General features: G+C 41.5%; 1 protein-coding gene across 1 annotated transcript in view; it reads left to right on the top strand.

Moving 5' to 3' along the window:
- odad2 (outer dynein arm docking complex subunit 2) overlaps positions 1-14,047 on the top strand; it is a 336,903-nt gene that overhangs the window by 137,205 nt on the left and 185,651 nt on the right. The window contains exons 14-16 of the mRNA XM_033016188.1: positions 4,415-4,525; positions 11,627-11,781; positions 12,265-12,507. Coding sequence (XP_032872079.1) covers positions 4,415-4,525; positions 11,627-11,781; positions 12,265-12,507 — 509 coding nt within the window. The remainder of the gene's footprint in view (positions 1-4,414; positions 4,526-11,626; positions 11,782-12,264; positions 12,508-14,047) is intronic.

Here is a 14,047-nt window from a genome sequence, read left to right as displayed (position 1 = left end):
AACTCCATATAGACAACATCCACTGCTTTACCCTCATCAATTTCCCTAGCAACCTCTTCAAAAAATTCAAAAAGATTAGTCAAACATGACCTTCCAGGCACAAATCCATGTTGACTGTTCCTAATCAGACCCTGTTTATCCAGATGTTTATATATATTATCTCTAAGTATCCTTTCCATTAATTTACCCACCACTGACGTCAAACTAACAGGTCTATAATTCCTGGGTTTACTCTTAGAACCCTTTTTAAACAATGGAACAACATGCGCAGAACGCCAATCCTCTGGCACTATTCCCGTTTCTAATGACATATGAAATATTTCTGTCATAGCCCCTGCTATTTCTACACTAACTTCCCTCAATGTCCTAGGGAATATCCTGTCAGGACCTGGAGACTTATCCACTTTTATATTTTTCAAAAGTGTCAGTACTTCCTCTTCTTTGAATCTCATAGTTTCCATAGCTACTCTACTTGTTTCCCTTACCTCACATAATTCAATATCCTTCTCCTTGGTGAATACCGAAGAAAAGAAATTGTTCAATATCTCCCCCATCTCTTTTGGCTCTGCAGATAGCTGTCCACTCTGACTCTCTAATGGAACAATTTTATCCCTCGTTATCCTTTTGCTATTAATATAGCTGTAGAAACCCTTTGGATTTACTTTCACCTTACTTGCCAAAGCAACCTCATATCTTCTTTTAGCTTTTCTAATTTCTTTCTTAAGATTCTTTTTACATTCTTTATACTCCTCAAGCACCTCATTTACTCCATGCTGCCTATAATTATTGTAGATCTCCCTCTTTTTCCGAACCGTCCAATTTCCCTTGAAAACCATGGCTCTTTCCAATTTTTACTATTTCCTTTCAACCGAACAGGGACATAAAGATTGTGTACTCTTAAAATGTCACCTTTAAATGTCCTCCATTTATCTTCTACATCCTTCCCATAAAACGAAATGTCCCAATTCACTCCTTTTAAATCCTTTCGCATTTCCTCAAAGTTAGCCTTTCTCCAATCAAAAATCTCAACCCTAGGTCCAGTTCTGACCCTCTCCATAATTAGATTGAAACTAATGGTATTGTGATCACTAGACCCGAAGTGCTCCCCAACGCATACCTCCGCCACTTGACCTGTGTCATTTCCTAACAGGAGGTCCAGCACTGCCCCTTCTCTAGTAGGTACCTCTATGTATTGCTGCAATAAAACTATCCTGCACACATTTTACAAACTCCAAACCATCCAACCCATTTACAGAATGTGTTTCCCAGTCTATGTGTGGAAAATTGAAATCTCCCACAATCACTACCTTGTGCTTACTACTAATATCTGCTATCTCCTTACATATTTGCTCTTCCAATTCTCGCTCCCCATTAGGTGGTCTATAATACACCCCTATAAGTGTTGCTACACCATTCCCATTTCTCAGTTCCACCCAAATAGCCTCCCTAGACGAGCCCTCTAATCTATCCTGCCAAAGCACTGCTGTAATATCTTCCCTGACAAGCAATGCAACACCTCCACCTCTTGCTCCTCCAATTCTATCACACCTGAAGCAACGAAATCCTGGAATATTCAGTTTCCAATCACAGCCCTCCTGCAACCATGATTCACTGATCGCCACAACATCATACTTCCAGGTGTCAATCCAGGCTCTAAGCTCAACCACCTTTCTTACAATGCTCCTAGCATTAAAATATACACATTTAAGAAACCCACCACCTCTTATTCTCTATTATCTTTTTCTTCTTTCACCCCTACATTTTGGGTCCGAGTGCTTCCCTTCTCTGCCTCCTGCCTCACACACTGTCTACTAGCTTTCTCTATTTGAGTCCCTCCCCCCAACCCTTCTAGTTTAAAGTCTCCCCAGTAGCCTTTGCAAATCTTCCCGCCAGGATATTGGTCCCACTCGGGTTCAAGTGCAACCCGACCTTTCTGTACAGGTCACACCTTCCCCAAAAGAGGTCCCAATGATCCAGAAACTTGATGCCCTTTGGGTCCCAATGATCCAGAAACATAATGCCCTTTAAACTGAGAGGGCAGCATAGGCTTTCACCGCCAGCTTTGTTATCAAACAGCAGAATCTGTGCCTTATGTGTGTAGATATGACAGAGTATGCAACTTGATTCTCGGAGTCAGTTAAATTGCAGAAACCCAATCAGCCATTTTAAACTGGGTAAGTAAACCCATAATCCGATAAGCCTAATGCTAACCCGATTCGGCCTGCACCATATTTCTGTAATCTTGAGAAGCATCAGAAATATACCCCTCTAGTCCTTGGCCAGACCACTCATCCTCGGATGAGCTATCACTGACTGCACTCGGAACTGCTGTTCCTCTATTGATCCGACGGACGGAAAACATGTTTTGGCTTTCCTACCCACAGAAGATGCATTATCTAGTTATTCATACATATCACTGATAATATAATCAGCAGCTAATGACTAGAGCTGAAACCACAGTCTCCCTTAGATGTGGGAATACGAGTTGACTGTCAACTCTTGACTAAGAGTCACCATGAATACTCAGCGTTTTCTTTCAGAGTGGAGATTAGTATAATGCAAGGCTGAATCCGGAATTACCTCGCAGTCCTTTGACTGAAACCACATGTCTAGGTCGCCAGAGTACACAACACAATTTCTTCGACCCACCACTCAATCAGGAAGGTGTACAAAAATGCTGGAGAAACTCAGCGGCTGCAGTAGCATCTATGGAGCGAAGGAAATAGGCACAGTTTCGGGCCGAAACCCTTCTTCAGACTCAATCAGGAATGCTGGTATTGAGAGCCTATGGATTATTATAAATACATTGTTAATCACAGCATGACCCTGCAGGTCAGATAAAGTTTTATTATATGCCAGACAAGCTTCTTGCTGGTATCTACCTGTCCCAGAGAGGATGGCAGTGATGATTCCAATGAACCAGGAACTCTACTAACTGAGGAGAAATAAAGCATATGTTGAGAAAAACTTCAACTACTTATTCTATTGAGGAGTCTGAAAACCTCAATCACAGTTGATGAAGCAGTGCTTCCCTGGTCACTATGACCCCTATGGCCAGCCAGTTCCATGATGGTCTGCCCTGATCCAGCGTAACCAAACTGTTCCTACTTGGAACCACAGAGGTTACTATGCAAGCCTTGCCAATGTCTCTACATCAACCTGATCTATCGCAGAGACAGTGAAAATGGCTAGATAGACCATGCTGGCAGTAAACCCAACCTGGGCCAACAGACTGCTCCATTACGGAGTTTACGGAGGTTAATAACGAGATCTTGCTTACCAGCATCTCTAACCCCAGCTTTTTACTCAAGATTCCAGTGTCTGCAGTCTCTTTTGTCTCCATCCACAATATGTTGCTTGTAAGATTGCACATAATCTGATTTAGACTCTACCCATCTCCATCACTCCGTTCATCCGAGTGGAAGGAAAATTGCAACCCTGAACCAGGAGCTGCTGCCTGACATGCCTTCATAATATGGAGCATTCTTTGTGTTATAATTTGGTTGGCAGACAGGAAGCAAAGAGTAGGAGTGTACGGGTCCTTTTAAGAATGGCAGGCAGTGGCGAGTGGAGTGCCGTAAGGCTCGGTGTTGGGGCCGCAACTGTTTACCATATATATTAATGATTTGGAATAGGGAATTAGGAGCAACACTAGCAAGTTTGCGGATGTTACAAAGCTGGGTGGCAGTGTGACCGAACAAAGTATATGGATAGCAAAGGTCTGGAGGGATATTTGCCAAACACAAGCAAATAAGACCAGTTTAGATGGGGCATCTTTGTCACTATGGACAGATTGCACTGAAGGGCCTCGTTTTCATGCTATATGACGGTCAGACTCTATAGTTTTGTAGACAATGTCCGTTCTGAGAATGCTTAACAGTAAACCACAAACCACAGAAAATGGCATTGTGTGCAACATGATATCAAATCAATGTAATAATATTGACAGGATATTGCACATTACATAAGAATTTGGTGTCACTACATTTCAATGTATGTTGGCTAAGACGTGATTCTGCATGCTTTGAGTTAATTTTCCTCATCCTCATAATCTAATTGATCCCATTACATCCAATCTTAATTGTATGCATTTCCTATATCTTCGTATCATAAATACTACACAATTTTGTCTCTGCAACTGACATCATTGGTGCAGCTGTTCTAAATTAATGAGATTTAACATTACCTTACTTACATTTTCACTAACATTGGCATTGTATGACGGAAAAGTTTGTACATCTAAAGAATTATTTAAACCGTTGCTACTTTTTCCAGATATTTCACACTCCCTTTGAACATCTATTTTACGTAAAATGTAAACAAACAATATTCACTTTTGCATTCCTTAAATTCTGTGCATAAGTTTAGCATTCTACTGAACGAATAGAATACAAATTTTCTCTCTGTTTTTCAGCAAAGTTATAGTTTGGCCATTCGAACAGAAAATATGATAAAGGACTTAGTGCGTAATCTTAGCAGTGGAAGTGAGGAGCTTCAAACTCATTGTGCCCGTGCCATTTTCAAGGTACAAGTATAAGATTAATTTTTAGCTTTGAAAATCTTTGAATATCTTTTCATAATATTTCTCAGGTGTTAAAATTATTGAGGTTTTCAAAGCACTATGAAAATGCTTTTATTTAAGTTAGTTTATTAGTTTAGTTTAGGATGCTTTGAATGTTGATAATATATAATGAAAAGTTATGAAAGTTTGTAAAGGTTTTAGGTTACTTTATAAGCCAGATATCTATGAATGACACCAAACTAAAAGTCCCAAACTTATGTGTGCTGATTTCCTCGAAGGCATATGAGGACTGTGCCTACTGTGCTGAGAAGGTGGGTTGATGGGGGGGAATTTTTTTTTTACATGGGATTGCTGATCTTTTGCACTCTCTAAATTGATTCTGCAGAAAACGCTTGCATTTGACATCCAGAGGCGTCTATGTAAGGAAAATTGTTCATTAAAATTTTTATTGCTTCAAGCTTTCAGGTGTTTGTTGTCCCAAGAGGGTAAAAAATAAATAAATAGATAGATTGTCCATCCCAGACCACAGCCCACGGGTACTTATTGTTTTCAAATTTGACTTTAAAAGATAAAGGCTCTGATTCCAAACCACACTATCAGGGGCTGTGAAGCAGTGCATTGAGAGCAGTGCGGTGAGAACACTAGAACTGTATTTATGGGAAACAGCCTCAATGATGAACTGCTGGTTTCATGACTGTAGGAGGGGTAGTTGGCACAGGATGAGAGGAAAAAGGGAACATTAGTGCAATGAGCGCTGCAAATTGCAGAGATGCTCTTTGATGAAATTTAAACCACTCTCACTATTAGGTGCTTAAAAATTCAGTGCATACATTTGGATAAGTTGATAGGAACTGCAGATGCTGGTTTACAAAAAAAAAGACACCGAGTGCTGGAGTAATTCAGCAGGTCAGGCACCTAACTGGAGAATACTGTATATCAAGGTGAAGTTTCATGTTGAAACCCTTTTTCAAACTCGTATAGCGATTGTTGCTTTTGAGACCCAAAGGCCTCTTTGCCTCATTTTCCAGGGAATGGTCGCACCTACATGCCGCAATTATTGTGTATTTTTTACTAGCATTCTTCCTGGTTTTTTTTACCAGCATTCTTTAAAAAAAACTAGCACATTAAAACTAACGATCGACAAGGATTAAGAACCTTTTAAAATGCCATTGAAAGACACAGTAGAATCAAGTGTGATACTGAGCAATACGATAAGGCTTATTTTGCATTCTTCAGAAAATTATCTGGTATTCTTGTTACTCCTAATTGTTGTAAATTAAACAGATTTGTTTCATTGAGCATACAGAGGAACCTGATGCAAACATGTTACCTATGCATACAATATATTATATTTCTAAAACTAAGAACAGAATCCTTGTAGGTAGAGTTAAAAAACTGCAAGGGTAAAACGACCCTGATGGGAGATGTATATAGCACTCCAAGCAGTAGCCAAAGTGTAGGGCGCCAATTACATCAGGAGATAGAAAAGTATTCTAAGAAAACAGTGTTACAGTTGTCATAGGGGATTTCAATATGCTGGCAGAATGGGGAAAATCAGGTTGGTACTGAATCCCAAGAGTAGGCATTTGTAGAATGCCTATGAGATGGCTTTTTAGAGCAGCTCGTGGGGGGAAAGCAATTCTGGATTTGGTGTAGTGTAATGGGCAGGCAACCAGAAAATGGTTCTCTCTACTCTCTAGTGGAAGGTGATTAGAGAGTGGAAGATGAAGGGACCTCTAGGAGGCAGAGATCACAACATGATAGAATTCAACCTGTAGTTTAACAGGGAGAAACCAAAATCAGATATATCTGTATTACTAAGAGAGGCAAGCGTAGACACTGGTTCATTGGAAAATGACACTGCAGAAGTTGGAATGAGAAATAAGGAAAAGGCTGACAAACTAAATAATCTTTTTGCATCAGGGTACTTGGGAGCACATCATAAAATAGACCAATGTCAGCATGGTTTTGTTAAGGGGACATTTTGCCTGACAAATAGGTTGGAATTCTTTGAGGAAGTAAATCGCAGGATAGACAAAGGAGGTTCAGTGGATGTGGTTTACCTTGATTTTCAGAAGGCCTTCAATAAGATGCCACATGTGAGGCTGCTAAGCAAGATAGCAACCCATGATACGAGGGGCATGGTACAAGCATGGAGAGAAGATTGGCAGAGTAGCAGATGCCAAAGAGTGGGAAACGGGCATTTTCTGGTTGACTGCTGGTGTTCCACAGGGGTCGGTGTTAGTTTTCATGTTGTATGTTAATGATATGGATGATGGAATTGATGGCTCATGGCCAGGTTTGCGGGTGATACACAGATGGGTGAAGGGGCAGGTAGTGGTAAGGTAGCAGAATGTCTGCAGAAGGACTTGGACAGGTTGGGAGAGTGGGCAAAGAAGTGGCAAGGGGGATACAGTGTAGTAGAATGTAGGGTCATGCACTCTGGTAGAAGGAATAAAGGTATGGGCTATTTTCTAAACGTGGAAGGATTCAGAAATCTGAGGCATAGTGTGCTGGTGGAGAGGGCCCCAGAAGAGGTTTATGTTAATGATCCTGGGGATAATTGGGTTAACGTATGAAGAAAGACTGGATAGACTCGGCTTGTACTCGCTAGAATTTAGAAGATTGAGGGGGGATCTTATAGAAACATACAAAATTCTTAAGGGGTTGGACAGGCTAGATGCAGGAAGATTGTTCCCGATGTTGGGGAAGTCCAGAACAAGGGGTCACAGTTTAAGGATAGGGGGGAATTCTTTTAGGACCGAGATGAGAAAAACATTTTTCACAGAGAGAGTGGTGAATCTCTGGAATTCTCTGCCACAGAAGGTAGTTGAGGCCAGTTCATTGGCTATATTTAAGAGGGAGTTAGATGTGGCCCTTGTGGCTAAAGGGATCAGGGGGTATGGAGAGAAGGCAGGTACAGGATACTGAGTTGGATGATCAGCCATGATCATATTGAATGGCGGTGCAGACTCGAAGGGCCGAATGGCCTACTCCTGCACCTATTTTCTATGTTTCCATGTTAAGAGCGTTTGATGGCTTTGGACCTGTATTCGCTGGAGTTTAGAAGGATGAGGGGGATCTCATTGAAACCAACTAAATAATGAAAGGCCTAGATAAATTGGATGTGGAAAGGATGTTTCTAGTAGTGGGGGAATCTAGGACCAGAAGATGCAGCCTCAGAATAAAAGGGCATACGTTTAGAATGGAGATGAGGAGGAAATTCTTTAGCCAGAAGGTGTTGAATCTATGGAATTCCTTGCCATAGACTATTGTGGAGGCCAAGTCATTGGGTATTTTTAAAGTGGAGATTGAAAAAGTTCTTTATAGTAAGGGTGTCAAAGGTTATGAGGATAAGGTATGAGAATGTTGAGAGGGAAAAATTGATCAGCTATCATCGAATGGCCGAGCAGACTCAAGGGCCTAATTCTACTCCTATATCTTATGATGATCTTATGATCATACAAGATCCTGACATGTCTTGATTGAATGGGATTTGATGAGAGGTTCCAGATCTAGCGATTATTGTCTTAAAATAAGGTTTAAGGCTGCACCATTGGGCAGCACAGTGGTGGGGTGAGAGAGCTGCTGCTTCACAGCTGGACATTCAATCCTAACTATGGGTGCTGTCGGTGGTGACTTTCTACCTTCCCCCTGTGATTGCGTGGGTTTTCACCGGTTTCCTCCCAAATTTTTTAAATGTGCAGGTTTGTAGGTTAATTATGTGAGGTAAGGGAAACAAGTAGAGTAGCTATGGAAACTATGAGATTTAAAGAAGAGGAAGTACTGACACTTTTGAGAAATATAAAAGTGGATAAGTCTCCAGGTCCAGACAGGATATTCCCTAGGACATTGAGGGAAGTTAGTGTAGAAATAGCAGGGGCTATGACAGAAATATTTCAAATGTCATTAGAAACGGGAATGGTACCAGAGGATTGGCGTACTGCGCATGTTGTTCCATTGTTTAAAAAGGGGTCTAAGAGTAAACCTAGCAATTATAGACCTGTTAGTTTGATGTCAGTGGTGGGCAAATTAATGGAAAGGATACTTAGAGATAATATATATAAGCATCTGGATAAACAGGGTCTGATTAGGAACAATCAACATGGATTTGTGCCTGGAAGGTCATGTTTGACTAATCATCTTGAATTTTTTGAAGAGGTTACTTGGGTAATTGATGAGGGTAAAGCAGTGGATGTTCTATATATGGACTTCAGTAAGGCCTTTGACAAGGTTCCTCACGGAAGGTTGGTTAAGAAGGTTCAAATGTTGGGTATTAATGGTGGAGTAGCAAGATGGATTCAACAGTGGCTGAATGGGAGATGCCAGAGAGTAATGGTGGATGGTAGTTTGTCAGGTTGGAGGCCAGTGACTAATGGGGTGCCACAGGGATCTGTGTTGGGTCCACTGTTGTTTGTCATGTACATCAATGATCTGGATGATGGTGTGGTAAATTGGATTAGTAAGTATGCAGATGATACTAAGATAGGTGGGGTTGTGGATAATGAAGTAGATTTTCAAAGTCTACAGAGAGATTTATGCCAGTTGGAAGAGTGGGCTGAAAGATGGCAGATGGAGTTTAATGCTGATAAGTATGAGGTGCTACATCTTGGCAGGACAAATCAAAATAGGACGTACATGGTAAATGGTAGGGAATTGAAGAATGCAGGTGAACAGAGGGATCTGGGAATAACTGTGCACAGTTCCCTGAAAGTGGAATCTCATGTAGATAGGGTGGTAAAGAAAGCTTTTGGTGTGCTGGCCTTTATAAATCAGAGCATTGAGTATAGAAGTTGGGATGTAATCTTAAAATTATACAAGGCATTGGTGAGGCCAATTCTGGAGTATGGTGTACAATTTTGGTCGCCTAATTATAGAAAGGATGTCAACAAAATAGAGAGAGTACAGAGGAGATTTACTAGAATGTTGCCTGGGTTTCAGCAACTAAGTTACAGAGAAAGGTTGAACAAGTTAGGGCTTTATTCTTTGGAGCGCAGAAGGTTAAGGGGGGACTTGATAGAGGTCTTTAAAATAATGAGAGGGATAGACAGAGTTGACGTGGATAAGCTTTTCCCACTGAGAGTGGGGAAGATTCAAACAAGGGGACATGACTTGAGAATTAAGGGACAGAAGTTTAGGGGTAACATAAGGGGGAACTTCTTTGGTGATGAAACAAACTACAGAGCGGAGGTTCAGAACCTGGCGGACTGGTGCGCCAATAACAACTTGGCACTAAACACCTCCAAGACCAAGGAGCTGATTATTGACTTCAGGAGGTCCCATTCTGGAGAATACGCCCCAATCTCCATTTACGGGGAAAGTGTGGAGAGAGTGTCCAGCTTTAAGTTTCTGGGCACTCACATTTCAGAAGACCTCACATGGTCCACAAACACCACCGCGCTGGTCAAGAAGGCACAGCAACGGCTGTTCTTCCTGAGGACATTAAAAAAGACTGGTCTGCCCCAACAGCTGCTGACAACGTTCTACCGCTGCACCACAGAGAGCATACTAACGTATGGCATCTCTGTGTGGTATCTCAGCTGCACGGAGGCGGAGAGGAGAGCTCTTCAGCGCGTCGTCAACAGAGCGCAGCGGATCATCGGGACAGAGCTACCAGATTTGGAGGGCATCTACCACACGCGGTGCCTCAGGAAGGCCCTCAGCATCCATAAGGACTCATCACACCCCTGCCACGGTCTGTTTCAACTACTTCCCTCCGGCAGACGTTACAAGGCCTTCTACGCCCGAACCTCTAGACTCAGGAACAGTTTTATCCCAAGAGCTATAGTGGCTCTGAACCGGCCCTAATGAGTGCCCCCCCACCCACCCCCTTTGGACAGTCTCCCTCAGATGGTCACGTCAATCAATTCAGCTTGTTTATTTATGTATTGTATTTATTTACCTTTCTTGTACATCAGTGGAGCTGCATACTAAATCTCGTTGCACTGACATGCAATGAACATAAGATATATTATTATATTATTATTATTTACTCAGAGAGTGGTGGCTGTGTGGAATGAGCTTCCAGTGAAGGTGGTGGAGGCAGGTTCGTTTTTATCATTTAAAAATAAATTGGATAGTTATATGGACGGGAAAGGAATGGAGGGTTATGGTCTGAGCGCAGGTATATGGGACTAGGGGAGAATACGTGTTCGGCACGGACTAGAAGGGTCGAGATGGCCTGTTTCCGTGCTGTAATTGTTATATGGTTATATGGTTAATTAGCTTCTGTAAATTGCCCCGAGTTTGTAGGATGCAAAATTGAGATAACATAAAATTAGTCTACAGGTCATCGTTGGTCGGCGTGGACTCAGTGGGCCATAGGGCCTGTTTCCATGTTATATCTCTAAACGAAACTAAACTAAGATGAAATAAGATAACTAAGTTTGGAAGTCTCTGCCTCAAAGGCTTGTGGAAACAGATTCTTCTTTGAGTCTGAAGAAGGGTCTCGACCCGAAACGTTGCCTATTTCCTTCGCTCTATAGATGCTGCCTCACCCGCTGAGTTTCTGCAGCATTTTTGTCTACCTTCTTTGAGCCAGATTCTTTTGACTTTAGGCTTCCGAGATACAGTGCGGAAACAGACCCTTCGGCCCATCAAGGCCACAACTGATCACCCCATACACTAGCACTATCCTACACCTAGCGACAATTTGCATAAGCCAAGTAACTTACAAACCTTTATGTCTTTGGAAAGTGGGAGGAAACCGGAGCACCTGGAGAAAACCGGTCACAGAGGGAACGTACATACTTCATACAGACAGCACCCGTAGTCGCGATCGAACCCAGGTCTCTAGCAAATGGCAGAAGAAATACAAAATGCATGCTGGCTGGAGATTAGTATGCTTTTCATTATAGTGAAAGTTAACTTTGTAAACTGGGGACATCTACCGAAGGAGTGAGTTGAGAAATTCATTAATTGAATAATCATAAATTGAGCAAACCTATCTTTCTTTATTTAGCAAGGGAAACACCATTATCAAACAGTTTTAAAAAGATAACATTCATAAACAGTTTATGAATGTTCAACAGTATTGAACATGTTTTTACTATGGATCTATTTTATTTCCTATTCTCTGTTTCATCATCTGCTTTCCTTTCCTAGTGTGCAGAGGATGAAGAAACTCGTAATCTTGTTCGTGCTCATAATGGACTAGGACCACTGGTCAAACTCTTCAGCAAGACTGACAATAAAGAGCTGTTAGCAGCTGCCACGGGAGCTGTCTGGAAATGTGCCATAAGTATGGAGAATGTCAACAGGTATTAATCAATGGTAGATAAAAATGCTGGAGAAACTCAGCGGGCGAGGCAGCATTTATGGAGCAAAGGAATAGGTGACGTTTCGGGTCGAGACCCTTCTTCAGACTCAATGATGACTGAGAAGTTTTGATCCCAGACTGACTTTATTTCTTTTAAATAAATCTGATCTGACTATAGCAACTACTTACGGGTTATTAATTTCAAATGAAATTTTAAAATGCAATTATTAACCATTGCATTAATAAGGTATTCAATTCGTGATTTTATTCGTTCTCATATGGTTTATCATTTTATGTGTCATTTTGGTAAATACCTGGGGGCTAAAGGGCAAGTTTCCATGCTGTATCTTTCAATCAATCAATTAATTAATCAATCAATAAATCAATCAATATGTTGTTTGTACACACAAGTTTTCAGATAGATTTATGTATATTTCTAAAATATTTTATAAATACCTATCAGATATTAATATTTTTCTTGAAGGTTTAAAAGTTTAAAAATCGTTGAAACATTGATTCGTCTGCTGGTTGGCCAACCCGAGGAAGTCCAAATCAATGTCGTCGGAGCATTGGGACAATGTGCACGAGACCGGACTATTCGTGCTACTATCAGAAGATCTGAGGGAATCGAACCACTGGTTAATCTTCTAACTGGAACGAATAATGCTCTCCTAGTAAATGTTACTAAAGCAGTGGGAGAATGTGCTGTTGATCCTGAAAATATGGCGTAAGTAGTTTTTTTATACTTTTGCTTTAGTTGTGGAATATATAATTTCTTGTCAAAATACTCTTTGCCTCTATACCTTCAAGAAACAACCCAAGTGAAGGGCCAGTCCCACTGTACGAGGTAATTCAAGAGTTCTGCTGAGTTTCCCCTGATTCGAACTCAGAGAATTACGGTAATAGCCGTTCTTAGGTACTCGGGGCTCTCGTGGACATTTTTCACAGTGCTGAACAAACTTCACGTGTTACCGCGTTTCCTGAGTACCTGCCGTTAGCATTACGAGCCGCTACGAGACATCCACGAGCTCCGACGTAGCCGCTATGTACATTCTACGTACTTACCACGAGTTTGATTTTTTTTTAACTCAGGAGAGCTCTTGAATTACCACATACAGTGGGACAGGCCATTGACTCTTAGGTAAGGCAGAGATTGCATTAAAGGAAATGTAAGTGTTGGAATAGGTAATAGTTAATATTTATGATCTGGGATAGTTTTGATGAGTTGTATGTCATAGGATATTGAATTGTATATTAAATAGCAAAATACCTAGACAATATTAACAATAGACAATAGGTGCAGGAGTAGGCCATTCAGCCCTTCAAGCCAGCACTGCCATTCAATGTGATCATGGCTGATCATTCCCAATCAGTACCCCGTTCCTGCCTTCTCCCCATATCCCCTGACTCCGCTAGTTTTAAGAGCCCTATCTAGCTCTCTCTTGAAAGCATCCAGAGAACCCGCCTCCACCACCCTCTGAGACAGAGAATCACAGATTCACCACTCTCTGTGAGAAAAAGTATTTCCTCGTCTCTGTTCTAAATGGCTTACTCCTTATTCTTAACTCTAGAAAATAGGGTTTTGTTTATTTGCAGATGACTCCTTTAACATTGATAGCAAAAGGAATATTGGTGGGAACAGAGTGGAGAGCTATTCTTCTTCTGGTCTCAATGCTTAGCAACCCGCTTTATTTCAGCCTGCGGATTCAATAGCCAGCAAATAGATGGCAAGTGTTGTGCATAGCCTGCCATAAAAAACTTTTACTACTTTCTTCATTCTGTCACTTCTTTCTGCATCTTTTACGTTAGAAGATTGCCAGATTAATTTACTTCCATTTGGCTTTTCAACAACCACAGAATTGCAGAGTGGCTGGGAAAAGATGGATTGGACAAAGAACACTATACTTTTCCTATTGTTTCTTCTCCCTCAGTTCTCATTTCGCATCCACTCCCCTCACTTTCTCTCCAATATGGTTGCACCTGCCCATCATAACACCTCCCCCCTCCCGGCACTCCTCATTTGGTCCTACCTACATACCAGCCTCTGTCTCACCCTTTCCCAATACTGCTATAACTGATAGCCTTTCCACTTCCCTATCAGTCCTGAAGCAGGGTTTGAGCCAAAACATCAGCTCACACCTTTTGCCTTCACAGATGCTGCTTGACCTATTGGGTTTAGTTTAGTTTACTTTAAAGATACAGCCCTTTGGCCCACCGAGTCCACGCCGACCAGCGATCTCCTGCACATTAACACTATCCTACACGCA

Source organism: Amblyraja radiata, chromosome 2, assembly GCF_010909765.2.
Source record: "Amblyraja radiata isolate CabotCenter1 chromosome 2, sAmbRad1.1.pri, whole genome shotgun sequence".
Classification (NCBI taxonomy): Eukaryota; Metazoa; Chordata; class Chondrichthyes; order Rajiformes; family Rajidae; genus Amblyraja; species Amblyraja radiata.
The sequence above is the reverse complement of the archived record's forward strand: the minus strand, read 5'-3'. Positions and strand labels throughout refer to the sequence as shown.